This window comes from Anomaloglossus baeobatrachus, chromosome 2 (genome assembly GCF_048569485.1).
Source record: "Anomaloglossus baeobatrachus isolate aAnoBae1 chromosome 2, aAnoBae1.hap1, whole genome shotgun sequence".
Taxonomy (NCBI): domain Eukaryota; kingdom Metazoa; phylum Chordata; class Amphibia; order Anura; family Aromobatidae; genus Anomaloglossus; species Anomaloglossus baeobatrachus.
In genome coordinates, this window is record NC_134354.1 from 449,255,050 (window position 1) to 449,276,519 (window position 21,470).

The 21,470-nt window shown below is 45.4% G+C and overlaps 1 protein-coding gene across 1 annotated transcript in view; it reads left to right on the forward strand.

The window, feature by feature from the left end:
• Nucleotides 1–21,470, forward strand: part of LOC142289832 (uncharacterized) — a 509,301-nt gene that overhangs the window by 381,996 nt on the left and 105,835 nt on the right. The window contains exons 9-10 of the mRNA XM_075333759.1: nucleotides 4,378–4,448; nucleotides 6,496–6,569. Coding sequence (XP_075189874.1) covers nucleotides 4,378–4,448; nucleotides 6,496–6,569 — 145 coding nt within the window. The remainder of the gene's footprint in view (nucleotides 1–4,377; nucleotides 4,449–6,495; nucleotides 6,570–21,470) is intronic.

A 21,470-nucleotide genomic window follows, 5' to 3' on the forward strand; every position in this document is an offset into this window, starting at 1 on the left:
CCTATGGGAATACAGAACTGCCCTACACTTTGTAAATCGTACAGTGACAAGCCCCTACTACTTGAATCACATAATTAATCCAGTCATTGTTCCTCTGCAAGAACAACACAGGCCTAATTTCATCGTCATGGATGACAATGCTCCAGCTCATCGAGGTCACAGCAGCTGATCCCTAATGATGCGACCTTAATGAGCTGGAGCATTGTCGTCCATGAAGATTAAATTAGGCCTGTTTTGTTCTTGCAGAGGAACAATGAGTGGATTAATAATGTTATTCAAGTAGTAGGGGTTTGTCACTGTACCACTCACAAAGTGTAGGGCAGTTCTGTATTCACTAGACACACCTACCGATACTAACGCAACCACCACCAAAGGCTCATCTGATCACAACAGTGGCTGATGCATAGCGCTCTTCTTGTCATCTCCAACATCGATCATTTCTGCTCAGCGTGAATTGACTTTCATCAGTGAACAGCACTGAGGCCCACTGGTCCCTCGCCCATCGTAAATGACGCCTGTGCTGTCAGGTACCATTGCAGGTCATCTAGCACGCAAACCACGCTGATGTACAGTAAATAGTTTCCAATGGTCTAAGGTGCCTCTCACCTCCCTTAAAGGGAATATGTCACCAAATTTGACCTATCTATCCTATTAATATGGGCATACAGGTTATAGAATGCTGAAAAAAAACATACCTGTATGTTTTATATCAGATGCCTTGTTGTGTATAAATCATCTTTTATCATTTTATGTAAATGAGTTCTTCCAGGCTATGGGGAGGATGCTGCCTAGAAAATGACTTTGCCTCCAGAGATTCTTATAAATAAAAGGGGTGTTACCAGTGTGATGTGTGATGGCCGCTCTCTGCTTTCCTAATCTCACTGCAGTGCTGTGTGTGATTATAACTGACACATCTGCAGCTTTCCCTCAGCTTCAGCCTCCGTCTCACAGGCAGACAGGGTTGCAATATTGTTGTAATGAAGCAGAGCTCAGAGAGCGACAAAAAATGTATGTGCAAGAAGACAAATTTAATTTCTCCTGTTCTGTGTCAGTTACTTGTCTCACACTGGTACTGCCTCCTTCAATTTAAAATAATCTCTGTAGACGGAGTTACCTTCAAGACAGTATCTGCCCCATAGCCTGGAAGAGCTCATTTACATAAAGTGTTAAAGGTTTATTTATCCACAACAAGGCTTCTGATATGAGGCATACAGATTTTCAGCACTCTATAACATACTGTATATGCCCATATTAATAGCTCAGATAGGTCAAATGTGGTGACAGATTCTCTTTAAATGTGCCTGGAGTTGTGTGGCATTCATCATCCCGTTCCGAAAGGTATTATTCACAATTCCATCGGAATCTGTGTTCTAAAAACTAAGCCGTGCTCCTTCCAATCCGATCCCCACCTTGCAATCATATAGTAATGTACAACTACATATGGGGTACTGCCACATTTGGTAAAAATTGCATAACATAGTGTCCTGTCCATTTTCTCCTGTTACCTCTTGTATCAGTTAAAATTTTGAGGCTAAAATACATTTTTTTTTGCCAAAAAACCATACGATTTTTGTTTTAATGACCCAATGGCATAGAATTTGGTGTAATTTCTGGGTTAAAAATACTCACCACACCAATAGATGAATTCATTATAGGGTTTAGTTTGCCAAACTGGGACACATGTCCGTGTTTCCACATTTTTGGCACCTCAGAGGCTCTGCATATGCAAGACGTTGTCCAAATTTGCGTTCCAAAAAGCAAATAGTGCTGTCCGCTTTCCAAACCCTGCCATATCCCGTTTGTCCAAACAGAACTTTTTGACTACATATGGGGTATCATCACACTCATAAGAAAGTGGGTAACAAATTGTGGGGTCCACTTTTTGGTGTTCCCTTTTGTAAAAGTGCGACTTTGAAAAAAAAAATTTAATTTTCAATATCACTACCTAATGTTATTAAATGCTATGAAGCACCTGTGGGTTCAAAATGCTCACTATACCCCTGAATAAAATCCTTAAATAGGTCTAGTTTCCAAAATGGGGTCACTTTTGGGGGTTTCTGCTGTTTAGGTGAATCAAAGACCCTGCAAATGCAACATGGTGCCCACAATTTATTTCAGCTTTTCCAAAATTCAAATATTGCTCCCTACCGTTTGTCCAAACAGAACGTTCTGACTAGACGTGTGGTATCTCTGCGCTCAGAAGAAAGGGGATAACAAATTCTTCGGTGCACTTTTTGGTGTTACTTCTTGTAAGTGAGAAATTTGGTGATAAAGCAACATTTTTGTGAAAAAATTTGAAAATTTTCAATTTGACCACCCACTGTTATCAAATTCTGTGAAGTACCTGTGGGTTCAAAATGCTCTCTGTACCCCTGGATAAAATCCTTGGGGGTGTAGATTCCAAAATAGGGTCAATTGTGGGGGTTCTGCTGTTTAGGTACCTTAGGGGCCCTGGAAAAGCAGCATGGTGCTCACAATTTGTTTCAGCCAAATGTGTTTTCAAAAATTCAAATGGCGCTCCTGCCGTTCCAAGCCCTTTATTTTGTCCAAACAGAGGTTTCTCTCCACATGTGGGGTCTCAGCGTGCTCAGAAGAAACTGGGTAATACATTTTAGAATCCATTTTGTCATGCTATATCATGTCAAGTGATTAAATTGGGGCTGAACCAACATTTATAGGGAAAATGTATTTTTTTTTCATTCCACTTTGCATTCATTCATGTGAAGCATCTAAAGGGTTAATAAACTTCTTTAATATGGTTGAGTGCTTTGAGGGGTGCATTTTTTAGAATGGGGTCCTTTTTGGTATTTTATGTCACCTAGGCCTCTCAAAGTCACTTCAAATGTGATGAACAATGGCTGATAAACTTTGAACCCTTCTAACTTCCTAACAAAAAAAATGATGTTTCAAAAATTTTACTGATGTAAAGAAGACATGTGGGAAATGTAATTTATTAAAGGGAACCAATCACAAGCATTTTCGTATATAAGCTAAAGCCAGTGCTATCTTGTCACTATCAGGCTGATTCATACATACCTTTAGTGGTCAGCTCAGATGTTTAGGTTTTGAAATCCAAGAAAATAAAGTTTATAAAATCATAAGCTTGTTGAGTGACAGCAGCTGAGGATCAGATAATATCTGGGGGGTATTCAGAGTTATCACCTCCCGTGTTAGAATTAGCATAAGTATTATACTATCGATTTAAATTTTGACTTGCAGGACCTGTGTGATGTCATACCCATGTGACCAGAAGCGGCGGGGCCTCAGCCAACAAAGTTGATGCCAGGAAGCAATATTTTTCTTTTGGCTGAGGCCCCACCCCTTCTGGTCACATGGGTATGAACTCACACAGGTCCTGCAAGTTAAAGTAAATCAATTGTATAATAATATTGCTAAAATTGCTACATTTTTGCCAAATTTCAGATTTTTTCACAAAAAATATTGTCCTAAATTTTCCCACTAACATGAAGTACAATATATCATGAAAAAACAATCTCAGAATCACCATTCCAGAGTTATAACCTCATAAAGTGACGCTGGTCAGAATTCTAAAATTTGACCTGGTCATTAAGATCAAAATTGGCTCCGTCACTAAGGGGTTAAGCTCCTTATTAGAAAACATCAAGTTTTGCAAAAAGTCCTGAAACATTGAACAATTGGACACGTGCATTCAAGTTTAGAGAAGGTTCACCTGAAAAGTTTAGAGGGCATTTTAGGAACATCCTGAAATTTCACCCATAAGCCAAATATCTTGAACTTTTTGTGAGTAGTGTATACATTAGGGATAACAGAGAAATAGAACAACACAGATTTCTAAAAAAAAAATATGTTCCAGGATTATTTCATAGCAAATACAATATTTATTAAATGGACAGTGAGGATAAGTCCTCTTTTTTAAAGGGATTGTCCTTTTTTGGATTTTCTTTGACCTAAATGCATATATTTGGGGTACAAAATGATTTTTGCTATTGGGTTTGATTAAAAATGTTGCTCTTTTAGTCAACTCAGCTGACAGGAGCTTAGAAAAGAGACACATAAGAGTTACAAACTCTCCCAGCAGACCATCAGATTGAGCTCACTGACAGATTCTCATTTAACTCATTTAATGTAGCTCCAGGACAGTGCAACAAAAAGTCAACAGAAAGCAAAGTTGATGTAAAATTCTTCGTGAAATCTAATTGAAAAATTATTTTTTGCTTTATATACATGGGTTTAAATAAAATATAAAACCCTAAATGTTGACAATCCTGGTGCATTCATCTGTCATGTCCGTCAAAATGATCTCATCCATGCTGCTAATGTGTTGAAAAGCTTGTATCTAGAGCCCAAGCAACTGTATGTGTTTTACAATTAAATATTTTCTCACTATCCTCACAGGAATTCTTGCAGTTAACTAAGAGAGACTCAGATCATTGCCAAGCAGATGAAGATTGTACTGGGAGACATCAGTAAGTTCCACATATACAATGTTTCACAAGTAGAACAAATAATCTGTCACAATAATTAGATTATTCCTATAAAAATAACAGAGTCATACACCCAGAGTAAAAAAATATACAAGCTTTATAGAGACATAAATATAGGTAACAATAGAAGGTTAAACCAGTGGTCACAAGTGAGATACTCAGAATAGATGGCTTTACAAGGACACAGTAAATATAGAGTGGTAACCGCCTAGGACAATTATATGCCTATTGGTAAAATAGGGACAATTGCAGATATACTAAATACACAACATAAATATGTAGCATAGTTGAAAGGACCAAGCTGCAAAAGAAATCCCAAATTGTAAGGACGTAGTTACAATTCCACAGGAAGCTTACCAATTTCTTTAAGTGCCGCAGTGATGGCCAGCAGCCCCGATTCGCATTTCACTTGGGCTTCCTTATGGCTGCAAATGAGTTAAGACGCTGGCGCTTTTCTTTTTTCCATAATTTCAACTAGAACTTGTGAGCAGATTCCTAGTGGAAGCCACTCGAAGAATGAACATGCTACTTCTCTTAAGCGTTTCATGGTTTGCAAATCACAATCATAAATTGGTTAAAATAAGTAACAAAAGACAAAAAAAATGTGCAAAGCAATGGCGTGTTTACGTGCTATGCATTATGTTAATGTTTTGTAGCAGCTTTGTGTTACTTTTTCAGGGGGGTACCAGGGTATATCTGTCTTTATGCGGGCTTTACACGAGATGATATATTGTGCGATATGTCGTCGGGGTCACAGTTTTCGTGACGCACATCCGGCATAGCGCACGACGTCTCGTGTGACACCTCTGAGCAACGCACTATCGCTCACAAATCGTAAGTCGTGTACTCGTCGTTAACTTTCATAATATCGTTTATTTTCATGGGTGCAGGTTGTTCATCGTTTCCGTGGGATCACATGTTGCTCTGTGTGACACCACGGGAACGATGAACAAAGCATACCTGCGTCCCACGGCACCCGCCGGCTTAATGGAAGGAAGGAGGTGGGCGGGATGTTTACATCCCGCTCATCTTCGCCCCTCCGCTTCTATTGGCCGGCTGCCGTGTGACGTCGCTGTGACGCCGAACGTCCCTCCCACTTCAGGAAGTGGACGTTCATTGCCCACAGCGAGGTCGTCCGGAAGGTAAGTGCGTGTGACGGGGGTTAAACGAGTTTGTGCGCCACGGGCAGCGATTTGCCCATGAGGCAAAAACGACGGGGGCGGGTACGATCGCTTGTGCTATCGCACGATAGATCGACTCGTGTAAAGCAGGCTTTAAAATCATGGTGTGCACATCCCCTTAGTAAGTCTTGACAAAAGACTAAGACAACTATGAGGGCCTTCAGCAGGACCCTCGAATGCTTTGACAACCCATCAAACCCCCTGTGATTGCGTCATTAGGGGGCCGATAGAAGCCGTTGCACAACCTTATCAGTGATCGTGTTATTAAAATACCGCTATCAGAAATTGACAGCAGCATTTAAATGAATAAACACCAGCGATCTTTATGATATGTCAGGCAAGGGTTAAGGAACTGTAGAATAACTCTTTAATTTGCCACCTATTCTGCTTTTTCTCCATATTGCATAATACCCCTATTGTTTAAGATCAGTGCTACACAAAGTCAGAATAGGCCCCAGTTCACATTTATTTTCCAACAGGATATTTAGAAAGGTATTAGGTGAAAAAGGTATACATTTATTAAAGGGAACCTGTCACCTGTTTTTTGCCCTATAAGCTGCGGCCACCACCACCGGACTCTTATATACCGCATTCTAACATGCTGTATATAAGAGCGCAGGCCGTTGTGTAGAACATAAAAAACACTTTATAATACTCACCTAGAAGGTCGCTCCGGTGCACACCAGTCGGATGGGTGGCGCCGTTGTCCGGGACCGGTGTGCACCGGAGCGAGCTTCTAGGTGAGTATTATAAAGTGTTTTTTATGTTATAACCAGCGGCCTGGGCTCTTATATACAGCACGTTAGATAAATATCCATTTATTTATTTATTTATTTATTTATTTTTAGGTATCATGCAAGTCTAAACACTTCTCCTAAGTGGCCAATAAAGAAGTTGGGAATAGAAATGCATCCTTTTTCATGTAAGTTTCTGATTTTGCTTAATCTTTTAGTTTTTGCAAAAGTGTATTGGTTGTGTTGTTATTTGCTTTTTTATTTGTGTTGTCTTGTTTGTTGTTATTTATTGTTTTGTTATTGTTTTATGTATTGTGTTATTTGTTGTATTGTTATTTGTTGTATTCTTTGTTTTCTTGTGTTATTTGTTGTCTTTATTTGTTGTTTTAATTGTTTGATTGTTTTTTGTTGTCTTGTTATTTGTTGTGTGGTACTTGTTGTGTTGTTTGTAGTCGAGATGTTAATACCAATAAGGTAATATCAGATAAGGCACATGAGAATAAAGATAATGTTAGCATAGATAATATGTGTTATGTCACCGCCGGAGTCTGCTCCAGCGACTTCTGCTCCGATCGCCAGGCGACGCCGTGTTCCTGCCATGGATGGTGCTGGTGATGGGAGAGGAGTCGATGCCAGCGGCACCGGTGGGCGCAGGCTCCGATCATCCACTGGGCTGGGTTAGCTTGGGATCTGCAGTACCGCTGGCTGACTGTGGGTGGCGTGTGTCTTCCAGCTGAAGTTGCCAGCGTTCAGCTACAGCCAATGAGAAGACACCACACCCTTCTTATTCCCCCTCGTGTCACATGACCACTGCCACAGATAGTTCCGATTTCCTGGCTCCTGGTCTGCCTTAATCTGTTTTGTGATTCCTGTGTGCTGACTTCTGCGTGTTTTCTGACTACCCTCCTGCCTGCTGTTTTTGTACCTCACTGCCCGATCTGGATTTGACCTCTGCTACGTTTTCTGATTATGTCCTTGTCTGCCGATTCTGTCCCTGTTCTGCTATTCCTGGTGACCCTGCCTGACGACTACTCTCATCGGACTGCAGCCTCCCACAGGTAGTGATCTCCAGGGCCCTGTGTAATTCCAAATCCCTGTATAGGGGTTAAAGGGTTTCAGGGTTCTGGGGGTCCTGCTTGGTGAGTGGCTTCCCTCTAGTCTGTCCATTACATCCCCCCTGAGTCTGGTGATCCTGGCAGGCGTGACAATATGCGGGTGTTCATATGTGTGTTTTATCTCTGCTTTATTTCCTGCATCTGCTAAATTTGTGCTCAGAGTACCTAAACCTGAGCATAAGAAATGTTTTGTATTTTCCATCTTGGTGACCTAAGATTTCACAGACCGATTTCTGTCATTGTGAAATGACTGAGGTAGGGTGCTATGGTGCACACTAATCTGCCCTGAAAAGCTTTTATGTCATCTCATGTAATGCTTTTCTAGGCATGTCATTTCCTTAAAAGGATTGTCTAGCACCGCTCACTTCTGCATCAGGAGATAAGCGGTGCATCTATTCATGGACCTTTTCCAATGCAGATGCATCGAGAAGTCTCGAAACTACTAGAAATACTTAGATTGTCCACAAGATGTCACTCTCTAACTGAAAGAAATAGCGTTCAAAATCTCTATATATAACTTTGTATAGCGAATCTATATTATTACTAGGTAAAATACATTCCCCTAATATCAGTAAAATAATATGGTTAGAGCTGGTCATCCATTATCAGACTTTTCTTTACTTCTGGGTAATATAATCAAGTACCCATGGCAAAGAACATAAGCATACAGTCATGGCTGAAAGTGTTAGCACCCTTGAGATTGTTACAGAAAATGAAGTATTTCTCCCAGAAAAGTTTTGCAATTACACATGTTTAGTTATACAAATACAGTGGAACCTTGGTTTACGAGAACAATCCGTTCTGGGACTGTGCTTGTAAACCAAGTTACTCGTCTAACAAAGCAAGATTTCCCACAGGAAACCATTGCAATGCAGACAATTCGTTCCACAACTGGTTAAATGTCCCATCCTGGTCCCCTATTGTGCCATTCCACACACGTATAAACTCACACACATTATGCTCACCTTATCTTCCCTTCCATCGCCGGCCTCCTGGTTCTTGCAGTTCGCCGGTACAGGATGTGTATCAGGTAACCATCGCGACCGATGCCGGAACTTCTGCTGCCAGAGCGCTGACATCAAAGGTAGGAGCCGCTTGCCTCTGATTAGTCAGCGCGCTGCCTTCGAGTAGCAGCTGACAGCGGACGTTCCTCCTTTGTCGCGTTGGTTACCCGATAAGCAGCCTGTACCGGCGAATTACAAGAACCGTGAGGCCGGTGATGGAATGGAAGGTAAGGTGAGCATACTATGTGAGTGTGCGTGCGTGTTTGTGTGTGTTGGTGCGGACTGTAAGAGCTGGTCAGAGCGCAATAGATGTACGGAACCGGAAGTGTGTGCGGTAAGTATTTGCTCGTATGGCAAAACTTGCTCGTAAAGTAAGTTACAAATTTACTGCAAGCTTTGCTCATTAAGCAGAATACTCGCTAACTGGGTTACTCATTAACCGAGGTTCCACTGTATTCTTTTCCTTTTTGTATATTGGAACAACAGAAAAAACCCCAGAGAAAAAAGCCAAATTGGACATAATTTCACACAAAATAGGGTAGGACACAATTGTTGGCACCCTCAAATTAATATTTGGTTGCATGCCCATTTGGAATAAATAACTGCAATTAATCGCATCCTATAACCATCAACAAACGTCTTACACCTCTTAACCGGAATTTTGGATCACTCTTCTTTTGTAAGCTGCTCCAAGTCTCTCTTATGTAAAGGGCGCCTTCTCACAACAGCAATTTTAAGATCTTTCCACAAGTGTTCAATGGGATTTACATTCGGACTCATTACTGGCCACTTGAGAAATCTCCAGCACTTTGTTTCATTCCATTTCTGGGGGCTTCTTTAAGTATGTTTGGGGTCATTGTCCTGCTGGAAGACACATGACCTGCTTATCCATCATCCGGATTATCATGCAGTGCAACCTTTCATCAATTTTTCTCGTCCAGGAAGATTAGCTACATTGCCCTGGGTTGTAAAATTCTTGATCATGTTGTGCACTGTGGACAAAGGAACATCAATATCTCTGGAGACAGACTTGTAACCTTGAGATTGTTGATATTTTTAGCAATTTTGGTTTTCAAGTCCTCAGTTCTCTTCTCCTCTTACTGTTCTTCATGCTTACTGTGGCACACACAGATACACAATACAAAGATTGAGTCAACGTCTCCACATATTATCTGATTTCAGGTGTGATTTTCATATTGCCCACACCTGTTACTTGCCACTGGTGAGTTTGGACAAGCATCACATGCTTGAAACAAAGTTGTTTGTTCACAATCCTTTTTGGGTTTTGTGTGAAGTTATGTCCAATTTGCCTTTTTTCATTTTTATTTTGTGTTGTTGTAATACAGACAAAGGAAATAAAATATATTTTGAGGTTAGAGTCAGTTCGAAGGTGAGCAACTAGATTATTACAAGGAATGGAAGGCCCCATATGATGAGAGATTGGAAACGTTGGGCTTGTTTAGCTTAGAAAAACAGACATCTAAGAAGAGATCTTATTTATTTGTATAAATACATGTGTGGTCAATATAAAGGACTGGCACATGACTTATTCCTCCCAAAAACAATACTAAGGACCAGGTGGTACTCACTGATGTGGAAAAAAGGCAATTCCGGCAGCTAAATAGGAAAGGGTTCTTTACAGTTAGAGTAGTCAGATTGTGGAATCAGGGGTGGGATTCAGCCGGTTCTGTCCGGTTCGGGCGAACTGGTTGTTAAAATAGCAGTCGGTTCCCCGAACCGGCAAGAAACAGCTCTGGCGATCCGGTTCCCTGTATTGACTTGTGCTAGTGTCTTTAAGGCACTAGCACAAATTAATCCCTGTACCTCCGTACGTGCTGCACTTCCGAGTTCAGTGGAGCCTGTCTGCTCCCTGACCCGGCGTGCAGCGACACGCTGACGCTGCAGAGGTCACGGCAGTGTGGGGAGGTAGCTCCTCCTCCTGCCATCTGCCTGCGTCAGTGTGCAGAGTGGCACGGAGGAGGAAGGAAGACAGAGGAGATGCCGCCGGTGCTTGCAGCAGGTAAGCGCTCAGTGAGCCGAAGATGCAGGGAGCAGCGGCCCCATAAGATGGGACCTATATGGGGAAAGGGGCCTCATAAGATGGCAGCTATATGGGGAAAGGGGCCGCATAAGAAGGCAGCTATATGGGGAAAGGGGATGCATAAGATGGGAGCTATATGGGGAAAGGAGCCGCATAAGATGGGAGCTATATGGGGAAAGGAGCCGCATAAGATGGCAGCCATATGGGGAGAGGGGCTGCATAAGATGGCAGCTATATGGGGAAAGGGGCCTCATAAGATGGCAGCTATATGGGGAAAGGGGCCGCATAAGATGGCAGCTATATGGGGAAAGGGGCTGCATAAGATGGCAGCCATATGGGAAGAGGGTCCGCATAAGATGGCAGCTATATGGGGAAAGGGGCCGCATAACATGGCAGCTATATGGGGAAAGGAGGCCACATAGATGGGAACTATATGGGGAGAGAAAGCCACATAGATGGGAATTATATGGGGAGAGGAGGCCACATAGATGGGAACTATATGGGGAGAGATGGCCACATAGATGGGAATTATATGGGGAGAGGAGGCCACATGGATGGGAATTATTTGGGGAGAGGAGGCCACATAGATGGGAATTATATGGGGAGAGGAGGCCACATAGATGGGAATTATATGGGGAGAGGAGGCTGCATAGATGGGAATTATATGGGGAGAGGAGGCTGCATAGATGGGAGCTATATGGGGAAAGGAGCCGCATAAGATGGGAGCTATATGGGGAGAGGGGCCGCATAAGATGGGAGCTATATGGGGAGAGGGGCCGCATAAGATGGCAGCTATATGGGGAAAAGGGCCGCATAAGATGGCAGCTATATGGGGAAAGGAGGCCACATAAGATGGGAGCTATATGGGGAGAGGAGGCTGCATAGATGGGAACTATATGGGAAAAGGAGCACATGGGATAAGATCTGCTGGGAAAAGAAGCTATGATGGGATCTGCAGGGGAAAGAGGCCATAATGGGATGGGATTTGTAGGGGGAAGGAGGCAATTATGGGATGGGATCTGCAGGGGAAAGGGGCCATTATGGGATGGGATCTGTGTGGGGAAAGTCGTCCATTCCAATTTTAGCAGGGCTCCTTTAGTAATAATTTTTAAAAATTGTAAAAAAACCATTTAATACAATAAGAGTGACAGTGACTGGAACAACTGGTGCTGGACAGGGGAGTGAAGGTAGAGGAGGGAAAGAAGGGGAAAGAGTTTTTACTTCAAATTACTTGTATTTTTTAGTTGAGGAAAGTGCGTGAAAATGGGCGTGGCTAACCAAATGGGTGTGGTTACTGAATGGGTGTAGTTTTCAACTGGGCGGGGTTTACAGAGAACCTGTTGTTAAAAATTTGAATCCCACCCCTGTGTGGAATGCCCTACCACAAGAGGTAGTAATGGCTGACACTGTAATAGATTTTAAAAAAGGGCTGGATGATTTCCTCAGTACACAGAACATTGTGTGTTATAGATAATTTTGTGATAAAAAAATATATAATTGGTGGAAAAAGTACAAACTTGGTGGATCTAGGTCAACCTATGTAACTACAGTATGCAAATGCCCACCCCAGACGGCAGAATTTGTGTTATGTCATGAAGTTAAATTTTACAAAATGGGCATCCTAAGCTTCAAAAGCCCATATGTTGGCAAAGCATTGCAGAAAAAAAAAAGCAAAAAGATTTAAATCAGCTCTTCACCAAAAAAGTTGTGAGACGTCCTCTGTAAGTGATGGTGTATCTATAGCCATGGCTTATAGCATTGGCACCCTTAAAATTGTACCAAAATTTACAGTTTTCTCCAAGCACATTTTTGCACTTACACATTTTGTTTGTTTGTATGTGCCAGCAGACAATTTAATTCTATTAGCACATTTATTACTCCTACTCACCTCCCTCAATGCCTTGCAGTTCCCAACCCCCCTATATCCTCATTGACCCCTACCGTCTCACTGTCTCTATCTGCTCTATCTATTCCCTTTTTTACTTCACTACCCTCCCTCCCCCAGATCCTAGTTTAAAAGTTCCTCCATCCGTCTGACCATTTTTCCCCCCAGCATTTCTGCACCCTCCCCATTGAGGTACAGCCCGTCCCTACTGTATGGCCTGCAGCCAGGGCCGGATTAAGGTTGGTGGGGGCCCCTGGGCAGAAAATCTGGTGGGGGCCCAATAACGTTAACATTTTAACCATAACAGTAGAGCACGAACTGTAGCATTTAGATATAAATACTGCACCTCAGTCTCACATTCCCCCTCCTCAGCATACTGTGCCCTCACACTGGCCCCCATGCTGCCCCTTCTCTATACTGCCTACCTCCTTCACTATCCAGTCACCATACTGCACCTCAGTCTCACATTCCCCCTCCTCAGTATACTGTGTCCTTAGACTGGCCACCATGCTGCCCCTTCTCTATGCTGCCTACCTGCTTCATTATCCAGTCACTATACTGTATCTCCATCTCACTTTCCCCCTTCTCAGCATCCTGTGCCCTCCATACTGTGCCGACACACTGGCCACCATGCTGCCCCTTCTCTATACTGCCTACCTCCTTCACTATCCAGTCACCATACTGCACCTCAGTCTTACATTCCCCTCCGCAGCATACTGTGTCCTCCATACTGTGCCCTCACACTGGCCACCATGCTGCCCCTTCTCTATACTGCCTACCTCCTTCACTATACAGTCACTATACTGTACCTCAGTCTCACATTCCCCCTCCTCAGCATACTGTGCCCTCCATACTGTGCCCTCACACTGGCCACCATACTGCTCCTTCTCTATACTGCACCTCAGTCTCACATTCCCGCAGCTCAGCATACTGTGCCCTCACACTGGCCACCATACTGCCCCTTCTCTATACTGCTTATCCCCCCTCCCCCACTACCCAGTCTCCATTCTATGCCCCTCACACTTTTCTTTCTCAATACTGTCCACTTACAATTTTCTCCCACCATACTGCTGCCTCACATTTTCCAATGGTGCCCCCCTGATTGCTGTGCAGGGGCAGATATGCCGCATGCCCCCCAAAGGTACGCCCCTGTACAGTGTACAGGAGAATACATGACTGGTACACGCAGGGCCGGCTCCATGTTTTTGTAGGTCCTGGGCGAAAGAGTCTCAGTGGGCCCCATCCACACATAGACATGCACAGATACTGTACATACACATACAGGCATACATACACATACAGTATATATTTAAAGACAAATTCACAAAAACACATATAAACAGACATAAATCTAGACACAGTCATACACACCGAAATACATAGATGACACATAGATACGCATCACACATGCACACACAGACACATTTTTATATTTTTATCTAATTTTTAATATTGGGAAGCCGGCAACAGCCTCATTCACCTCCCCGCTTGTCTCCATCCAACTCCTCCTGGGCATGTGTTACGGGGGGCTGTCTGATAATAACCGAAAGAAGTATCAGACAGTCAGGGTCCACCGTGCAAAGACTTTGCTGCAGACTATGGCAGAGTGCAATACCTCTGTTAACTCACAGAAGGATATAATAAGTAAGTAAAGCAATTCCTCCCTTACTTGGAGGGTGTGTGGAATGATCTCTGTTAACAATCACAGAGACAAAGGCAATGTGTGCGAAATGGCACCTACCTAGGTCCGCTCTTCTAGTGGTGCAAAAGAGACGAACAGCAGCGTAAGCCGCACAAAGCTCCTACCTGCGTTCGCTCCACTAGTGTGCGAGGACACGAACCACTAGATATGGCACCTGCCTAGGTCCGCTCTTCTAGTGGTGCAAAAGAGACGAACAGCAGCGTAAGCCGCACAAAGCTCCTACCTCTGTTCGCTCCCCTAGTGTGCGAGGATACGAACAACTGCCAGACGCAGTATAAGGAACGTTACCCTAGCGGCAACGTCCACCTACGAGTAGAATCACAAGGCCCAGCCAGACCATGTGCCTCAGGCACCTGCCTATGTCCGCTCCCCTAAGAGGTAAGGATACGGACAGCAGCCGAAGCTGTAAGGTATAAGAACGCTACCCTGCCGGTAGCGCTCACCTAGCATAGACAGAGGAATACCTAGAGGAACGCGCACAGAGCGTCTACTCATATGCATGAACCAAGAGGACTGAGCACCATGCGGCGTGTGTCAGGGTCTTATATAGACTCTGTGCCTCATCCAAGATGGAGGACACCAGAGCCAATCCGCTGCCAGAACGACAGGAGTGACGTCATGCTGGCCTATCACCGAGCAAGACGTCACAAGCACATGACCAGCGACCAATCGGCATAGAAGGTGTCAGAGACATGTGACCTCGTGTCAGCGATGATGTCACCCACACATGTGCAATGGCTCCAAGATTGGACTTAGTCTCCGGCGCTCGCACATGTGCAGTAGCAAGAAATCTGGACTTAGTCTCCAGCGCTCGCACATGTGCAGTAGCACGAAATCTGGACTTAGTCTCCAGCGCTCGCACATGTGCAGTAGCACGAAATCTGGACTTAGTCTCCAGCGCTCGCACATGTGCAGTAGCAAGAAATCTGGACATAGTCTCCAGTGCTCGCAGCAACCGTAACAGTACCTCCCCCTCAAGGGCCCCCCTCCCGGCGACGCAGGTAATCGGCAACTAAGTCGGGAGCATGGACAGCCTCCTCAGGCTCCCAAGAGCGATGTTCCGGGCCATAGCCCTCCCAATCTATCAAGAAGAACCTGCGCCCTCTAACCATCTTAGAACCAACTATGGCTCGTACCTCATAGCTAGAGCGAGAGGAATCAGAGGCAGGAGAGTGCACTTCACGAGCGTGAGGTAAAATAGCCGGCTTTAGCAGTGAGACATGGAATTTGTCATGAATCCTAAGATGGACAGGTAACTTCAATTGATAGACTACAGGATTTACCTGTCGAAGAACCTCATAAGGACCCAGGAAGCGAGGAGCAAATTTGACAGAGCTCACTCTAAGTCTCACGTGTTTTGCAGAGAGCCACACAAAGTCCCCTGGAGAAAAGACAGGAGCCGGGCGACGAAACCTATCGGACACCGTCTTCATACGGTCCTTAGCTGCTTGGATCGACTCTTGAGTCCGATCCCAAACCTCTCTGGCATTAGTTGCCCAGTCGGCCACAAGAGGAGGAGGTGCAGCAGCGGGAAACGGTACCGGTACCCTAGGGTGTTGCCCATTATTGAGTACGAACGGTGTCTGCCCAGTGGCCTCAGCCAGCGAATTGTTAAGGGCAAATTCTGCCCAGGGTAGGAGGGAGGACCAGTTATCGTGGTTCTCAGCAACAAAGTGTCGAAGGTATATAATCATAGATTGATTGGTACGTTCAACCAAACCATTAGTCTCCGGATGGTATGCCGAAGAGAGATTCAACTCAATTTGCAGAAGGCTACAAAGATCTCGCCAGAAACGGGAAGTAAATTGCGGGCCTCTATCACAAATGATACGATCTGGCATCCCGTGAAGCCTAAAGACATGCTTGAGGAATAGTTTGGCTAGTACCCTGGAAGATGGGATTCTCGATAACGGTACGAGATGAACCATCCGGGAGAAATGGTCCGTAATGACCCACACAAATCTATGTCCCTGTGAACATGGAAGATCACCCACAAAGTCCATGCCTACCACCTCCCATGGTCTATCTGGCACTGGTAAAGGATGCAAGAGCCCAGCCGGTCTCTGCCGTAATGGACGGTTGCGAGCACACGAGTAGCAGGAACCGACATATCTCTTGACGTGGCTGGCTAAGTGTGGCCACCAATACCACCTCTCCAGTAACTCTCGTGTCCGCCTAATACCAAAATGCCCACCCACCTTTGAGGTGTGGGCCCATGACAGTATATCATTCTGTCGATCAGGCGGAACAAAGGTCTTGCCCGGTGGGATTTGGTCTAACGTCACAGGGGAGAGCGTATGAAAAACCCTGGAGGGAAGGATAAGACGAGGTTCGTCAATCTCTTCCTGGGTAGAAAGCATAGAGCGAGACAGGGCGTCTGCCTTGTTATTCTTACTCCCAGACAGATAGTTGATGGAGAAGTGAAAGCGGGAGAAAAACAAGGACCAGCGGGCTTGGCGAGGATTCAGACGCTGAGCGGTTTGTAAGTACGTCAGATTCTTATGGTCTGTATAGACCTGGAAAGGATGTTTCGCTCCTTCCAGCAAGTGACGCCACTCCTCCAAGGCTAATCTCAAGGCGAGCAGTTCCCTATCCCCAATGGTATAGTTTCTCTCTGCCGGTGAAAAGGTTTTAGCAAAGAAGAAACACGGCCTTTTTCTACCTGCACCGTTCTTTTGATACAAGACCGCACCAGCACCCACTGAAGAGGCATCAACCTCTAAGAGGAAGGGCTTATTCTCATCGGGTCTTTGAAGAACGGGAGCAGTTGAAAAGTGTCTTTTTACTGCCTCAAAAGCCTGAGATGTCTCAGTAGACCAGGCTTTGGGATTAGCACCTTTCTTAGTCAAGGCCACCAAAGGGGCCACCAAAGTAGAAAAATGGGGTATGAACTGCCTGTAATAATTTATGAATCCTAAGAAGCGTTGCACCGCCTTCAAGGAATGAGGTTCGGACCATTGCAGGACAGCAGAGAGCTTCGCAGGATCCATAGCCAGACCCTCTTGTGAGATAATGTAACCCAAAAAAGGCAATGAGGACTGCTCGAATACACATTTCTCGAGTTTAGCAAACAATGAGTGCTCCCTTAAACGGGAAAGGACACGAACGACATCCTGACGATGAGTCTCCAGATCAGGAGAAAAAATCAGGATGTCGTCCAGATACACCACTACTGAGGATAACAGTAAATCCCTGAACACATCGTTTACGAAGTCCTGAAATACTGCGGGTGCATTACATAACCCAAAAGGCATGACGAGGTAGTCATAGTGACCGTCTCGGGTGTTAAAAGCGGTCTTCCATTCGTCACCCTTTCGAATTCGTACCAAGTTATACGCACCCCGCAGATCCAACTTCGTAAAAACTTGAGCTCCTCTCAGTCTGTCAAAGAGCTCCGAAATTAAAGGTAATGGGTATTTGTTCTTTATTGTGATTGCGTTGAGACCCCTGTAATCTATGCAGGGACGCAAATCACCCTCTTTCTTCCGAACAAAGAAAAACCCAGCTCCCGCGGGAGAGACAGACTTACGAATGAACCCCTTCTCTAAACTCTCTCTTATATAGGTCGACATGGCCTCCGACTCAGGTATCGACAGGGGGTAAACCCTGCCTTTAGGTGGAACCGAACCTGGGATAAGGTCTATGGCACAGTCATACGGCCTATGGGGTGGAAGAACCTCAGCACCCTGTTTGGAGAACACGTCAGCGAAATCCAAATAGGGTGTAGGTATGGGAGAGAGATCAGTTGATGCAACCGCAACGACCTTAGGTGGTAAGGGAAGACATCGGGACTGACATTTCGAACCCCAACTAATAATGCTGTCAGACTCCCAGTCAATGTGAGGAGCATGAGTCCGAAGCCATGGAAGACCCAGAAGGACGTCGTCTATACCCTCAGGCAAAACAAGAAAAGAAATCTCCTCTATGTGACCCTGAGACAGGGAAAGGCGCAAGGGAACTGTCCTCAATGTAATGGAGTCAGACAACATAGTTCCATTAACAACACGGACAGGAATAGGCGCCTCTAACATGATAGAGGGAATATTGTGTCCCTTTACAAATCCTGAGGACACAAAAATCCCGTCAGCTCCGGAATCCACAAAAGCCATAATAGGCCATGTATTCTCAGATAACGAGAGCTGACCTGGGATACAACACTTAGAGGGTGCAGAAGACGTCTCTAGTAACCCCCCTCTAATGGTTACTAGGCCAGGGAGTTTCCCTGACGACTAGGACACTTGTTGGCATAGTGCCCAGCCTGACGACATACGTAACATATAGGAGGACCAGACTTGCGTAGTCTGGAGAACGTATGACCTAACTCCATAGGAGTGGGAGATGTTTCAGATGCTGAGGAAGATGGTAGTGGACCCTCAACAACTGGAATAGCCCGATGCTTAGGGCGTGAGGAAGAGACCTCGAGTCTACGTTCCTTATGGCGTACATCGATCCTCGTTGCAACTGTGATCAAGTCCTCCAGAGAAGCAGGGACCTCACGAGTAGCAAGGGCATCCTTGACATAGCCTGCCAACCCTCTCCAGAAGATAGGAATCAACACCTTCTCTGGCCAATCTAGTTCTGCCACCAGAGTTCTAAAAGCAATGGCATAAGAACTAGTGGATAACGAACCCTGAGATAGATCTAACAGTCTCAGGGCCGCATCATGGGTAACCTGCGGACCCATGAATACCGCCTTAAGAGCATCAAGAAAGTCTTGATGTCTCAGAGTAACCACATCAGAGCGCTCCCATAGGGGAGTCGCCCATTCTAAGGCTTTGTCCTGAAGTAATGAGATGATAAAGCCTACTCTGGACCTCTCCGTAGAGAAGCGAGAAGAGTTGACCTCTAGGTGTATCTGACACTGACTAATGAAACCACGACATGATCTGGCATCGCCAGAATATCTGTTTGGCAGAGCAAGTCGAGGATCATGTGCAGATGTCACCATGGTCTGAGGTTTATCCTCTATACTCTTGAGCCGTGACTCAAGTACTTGTATGTAACGGTGTAACTGCTGATATTCTGCCATAACTGCCAGACCCTTGGCTCAGTCCTAATGTTACGGGGGGCTGTCTGATAATAACCGAAAGAAGTATCAGACAGTCAGGGTCCACCGTGCAAAGACTTTGCTGCAGACTATGGCAGAGTGCAATACCTCTGTTAACTCACAGAAGGATATAATAAGTAAGTAAAGCAATTCCTCCCTTACTTGGAGGGTGTGTGGAATGATCTCTGTTAACAATCACAGAGACAAAGGCAATGTGTGCGAAATGGCACCTACCTAGGTCCGCTCTTCTAGTGGTGCAAAAGAGACGAACAGCAGCGTAAGCCGCACAAAGCTCCTACCTGCGTTCGCTCCACTAGTGTGCGAGGACACGAACCACTAGATATGGCACCTGCCTAGGTCCGCTCTTCTAGTGGTGCAAAAGAGACGAACAGCAGCGTAAGCCGCACAAAGCTCCTACCTCTGTTCGCTCCCCTAGTGTGCGAGGATACGAACAACTGCCAGACGCAGTATAAGGAACGTTACCCTAGCGGCAACGTCCACCTACGAGTAGAATCACAAGGCCCAGCCAACCCATGTGCCTCAGGCACCTGCCTATGTCCGCTCCCCTAAGAGGTAAGGATACGGACAGCAGCCGAAGCTGTAAGGTATAAGAACGCTACCCTGCCGGTAGCGCTCACCTAGCATAGACAGAGGAATGCCTAGAGGAACGCGCACAGAGCGTCTACTCATATGCATGAACCAAGAGGACTGAGCACCATGCGGCGTGTGTCAGGGTCTTATATAGACTCTGTGCCTCATCCAAGATGGAGGACACCAGAGCCAATCCGCTGCCAGAACGACAGGAGTGACGTCATGCTGGCCTATCACCGAGCAAGACGTCACAAGCACATGACCAGCGACCAATCGGCATAGAAGGTGTCAGAGACATGTGACCTCGTGTCAGCGATGATGTCACCCACACATGTGCAATGGCTCCAAGATTGGACTTAGTCTCCGGCGCTCGCACATGTGCAGTAGCAAGAAATCTGGACTTAGTCTCCAGCGCTCGCACATGTGCAGTAGCACGAAATCTGGACTTAGTCTCCAGCGCTCGCACATGTGCAGTAGCACGAAATCTGGACTTAGTCTCCAGCGCTCGCACATGTGCAGTAGCAACAAATCTGGACTTAGTCTCCAGCGCTCGCACATGTGCAGTAGCAAGAAATCTGGACATAGTCTCCAGTGCTCGCAGCAACCGTAACAGCATGTGTCTGTGCCACGCTGATTGGTGGCTGACACTAACAGACATGGCCGCACATAGAGAACACTAACACTGCTGTATATATATCACAAGAGAGGCTGGGGACATCCATATTACTGAGGAAAGGGGTACATAGCAATGGGGGGCATACAGCTCTAGAGGGGGGCAGTGGCTCTGAGGTGGGGGGTACAAAGAGCTCTGAGGTGGGGGGATGACATGCAGCTCTGGGGATATACAGCTCTGGGGTGTAGAGGACATACAACTCTGGGGGTATAGTATTATGCAGCCCCCATATTCCTCCATATAGTGTTATGAAGCTCCCATAGTCCTCCATATAGTATTATGCAGCCCCCATGTAGCACTATGCAGCCCCCATATGGCACTATGCAGCCCCCATATGGCATTATGCAGCCCCCATATGGCATTATGCAGCCCCCATATGGCACTATGCAGCCCCCATATGGCACTATGCAGCCCCCATATGGCACTATGCAGCCCCCCATATAGTACAATGCACACCCATATAGCATTAGGCACCCTCATGTAGTACACAGCCCCTATATAGCACAGTGCAGACCCAGATAGCATTAGGCATCCTCACATAGTACACAGCCCCTATATAGCACAGAGCAGACCAAATAATATTAAGCACCTTCACATAGTACACAGCCCCTATATAGCACAGTGCAGAGCCAGATAGCATTAGGCATCCTCACGTAGTATACAGCCCGTATATAGCAAAAAGGAGACCCAGATAGCATTAGGCATCCTCATATAGTGTACAGCCCGTATATAGCACAGTGCAGAACCAGATAGCATTAGACACTCACGTAGTTCACAGCCCCTATATAGCACAATGCAGACCAGATAGCATTAGGCACCTTCATGTAGTATACAGCCCCTATATAGCACAGTGCAGAACCAGCTAGCATTAGGCACCTTCATGTAGTATACAGCCCCTATATAGCACAGTGCAAAACCAGCTAGCATTAGGCACCTTCATGTAGTATACAGCCCCTATATAGCACAGTGCAGAACCAGATAGCATTAGGCACCTTCATGTAGTATACAGTCCATATATAGCACAGTGCAGA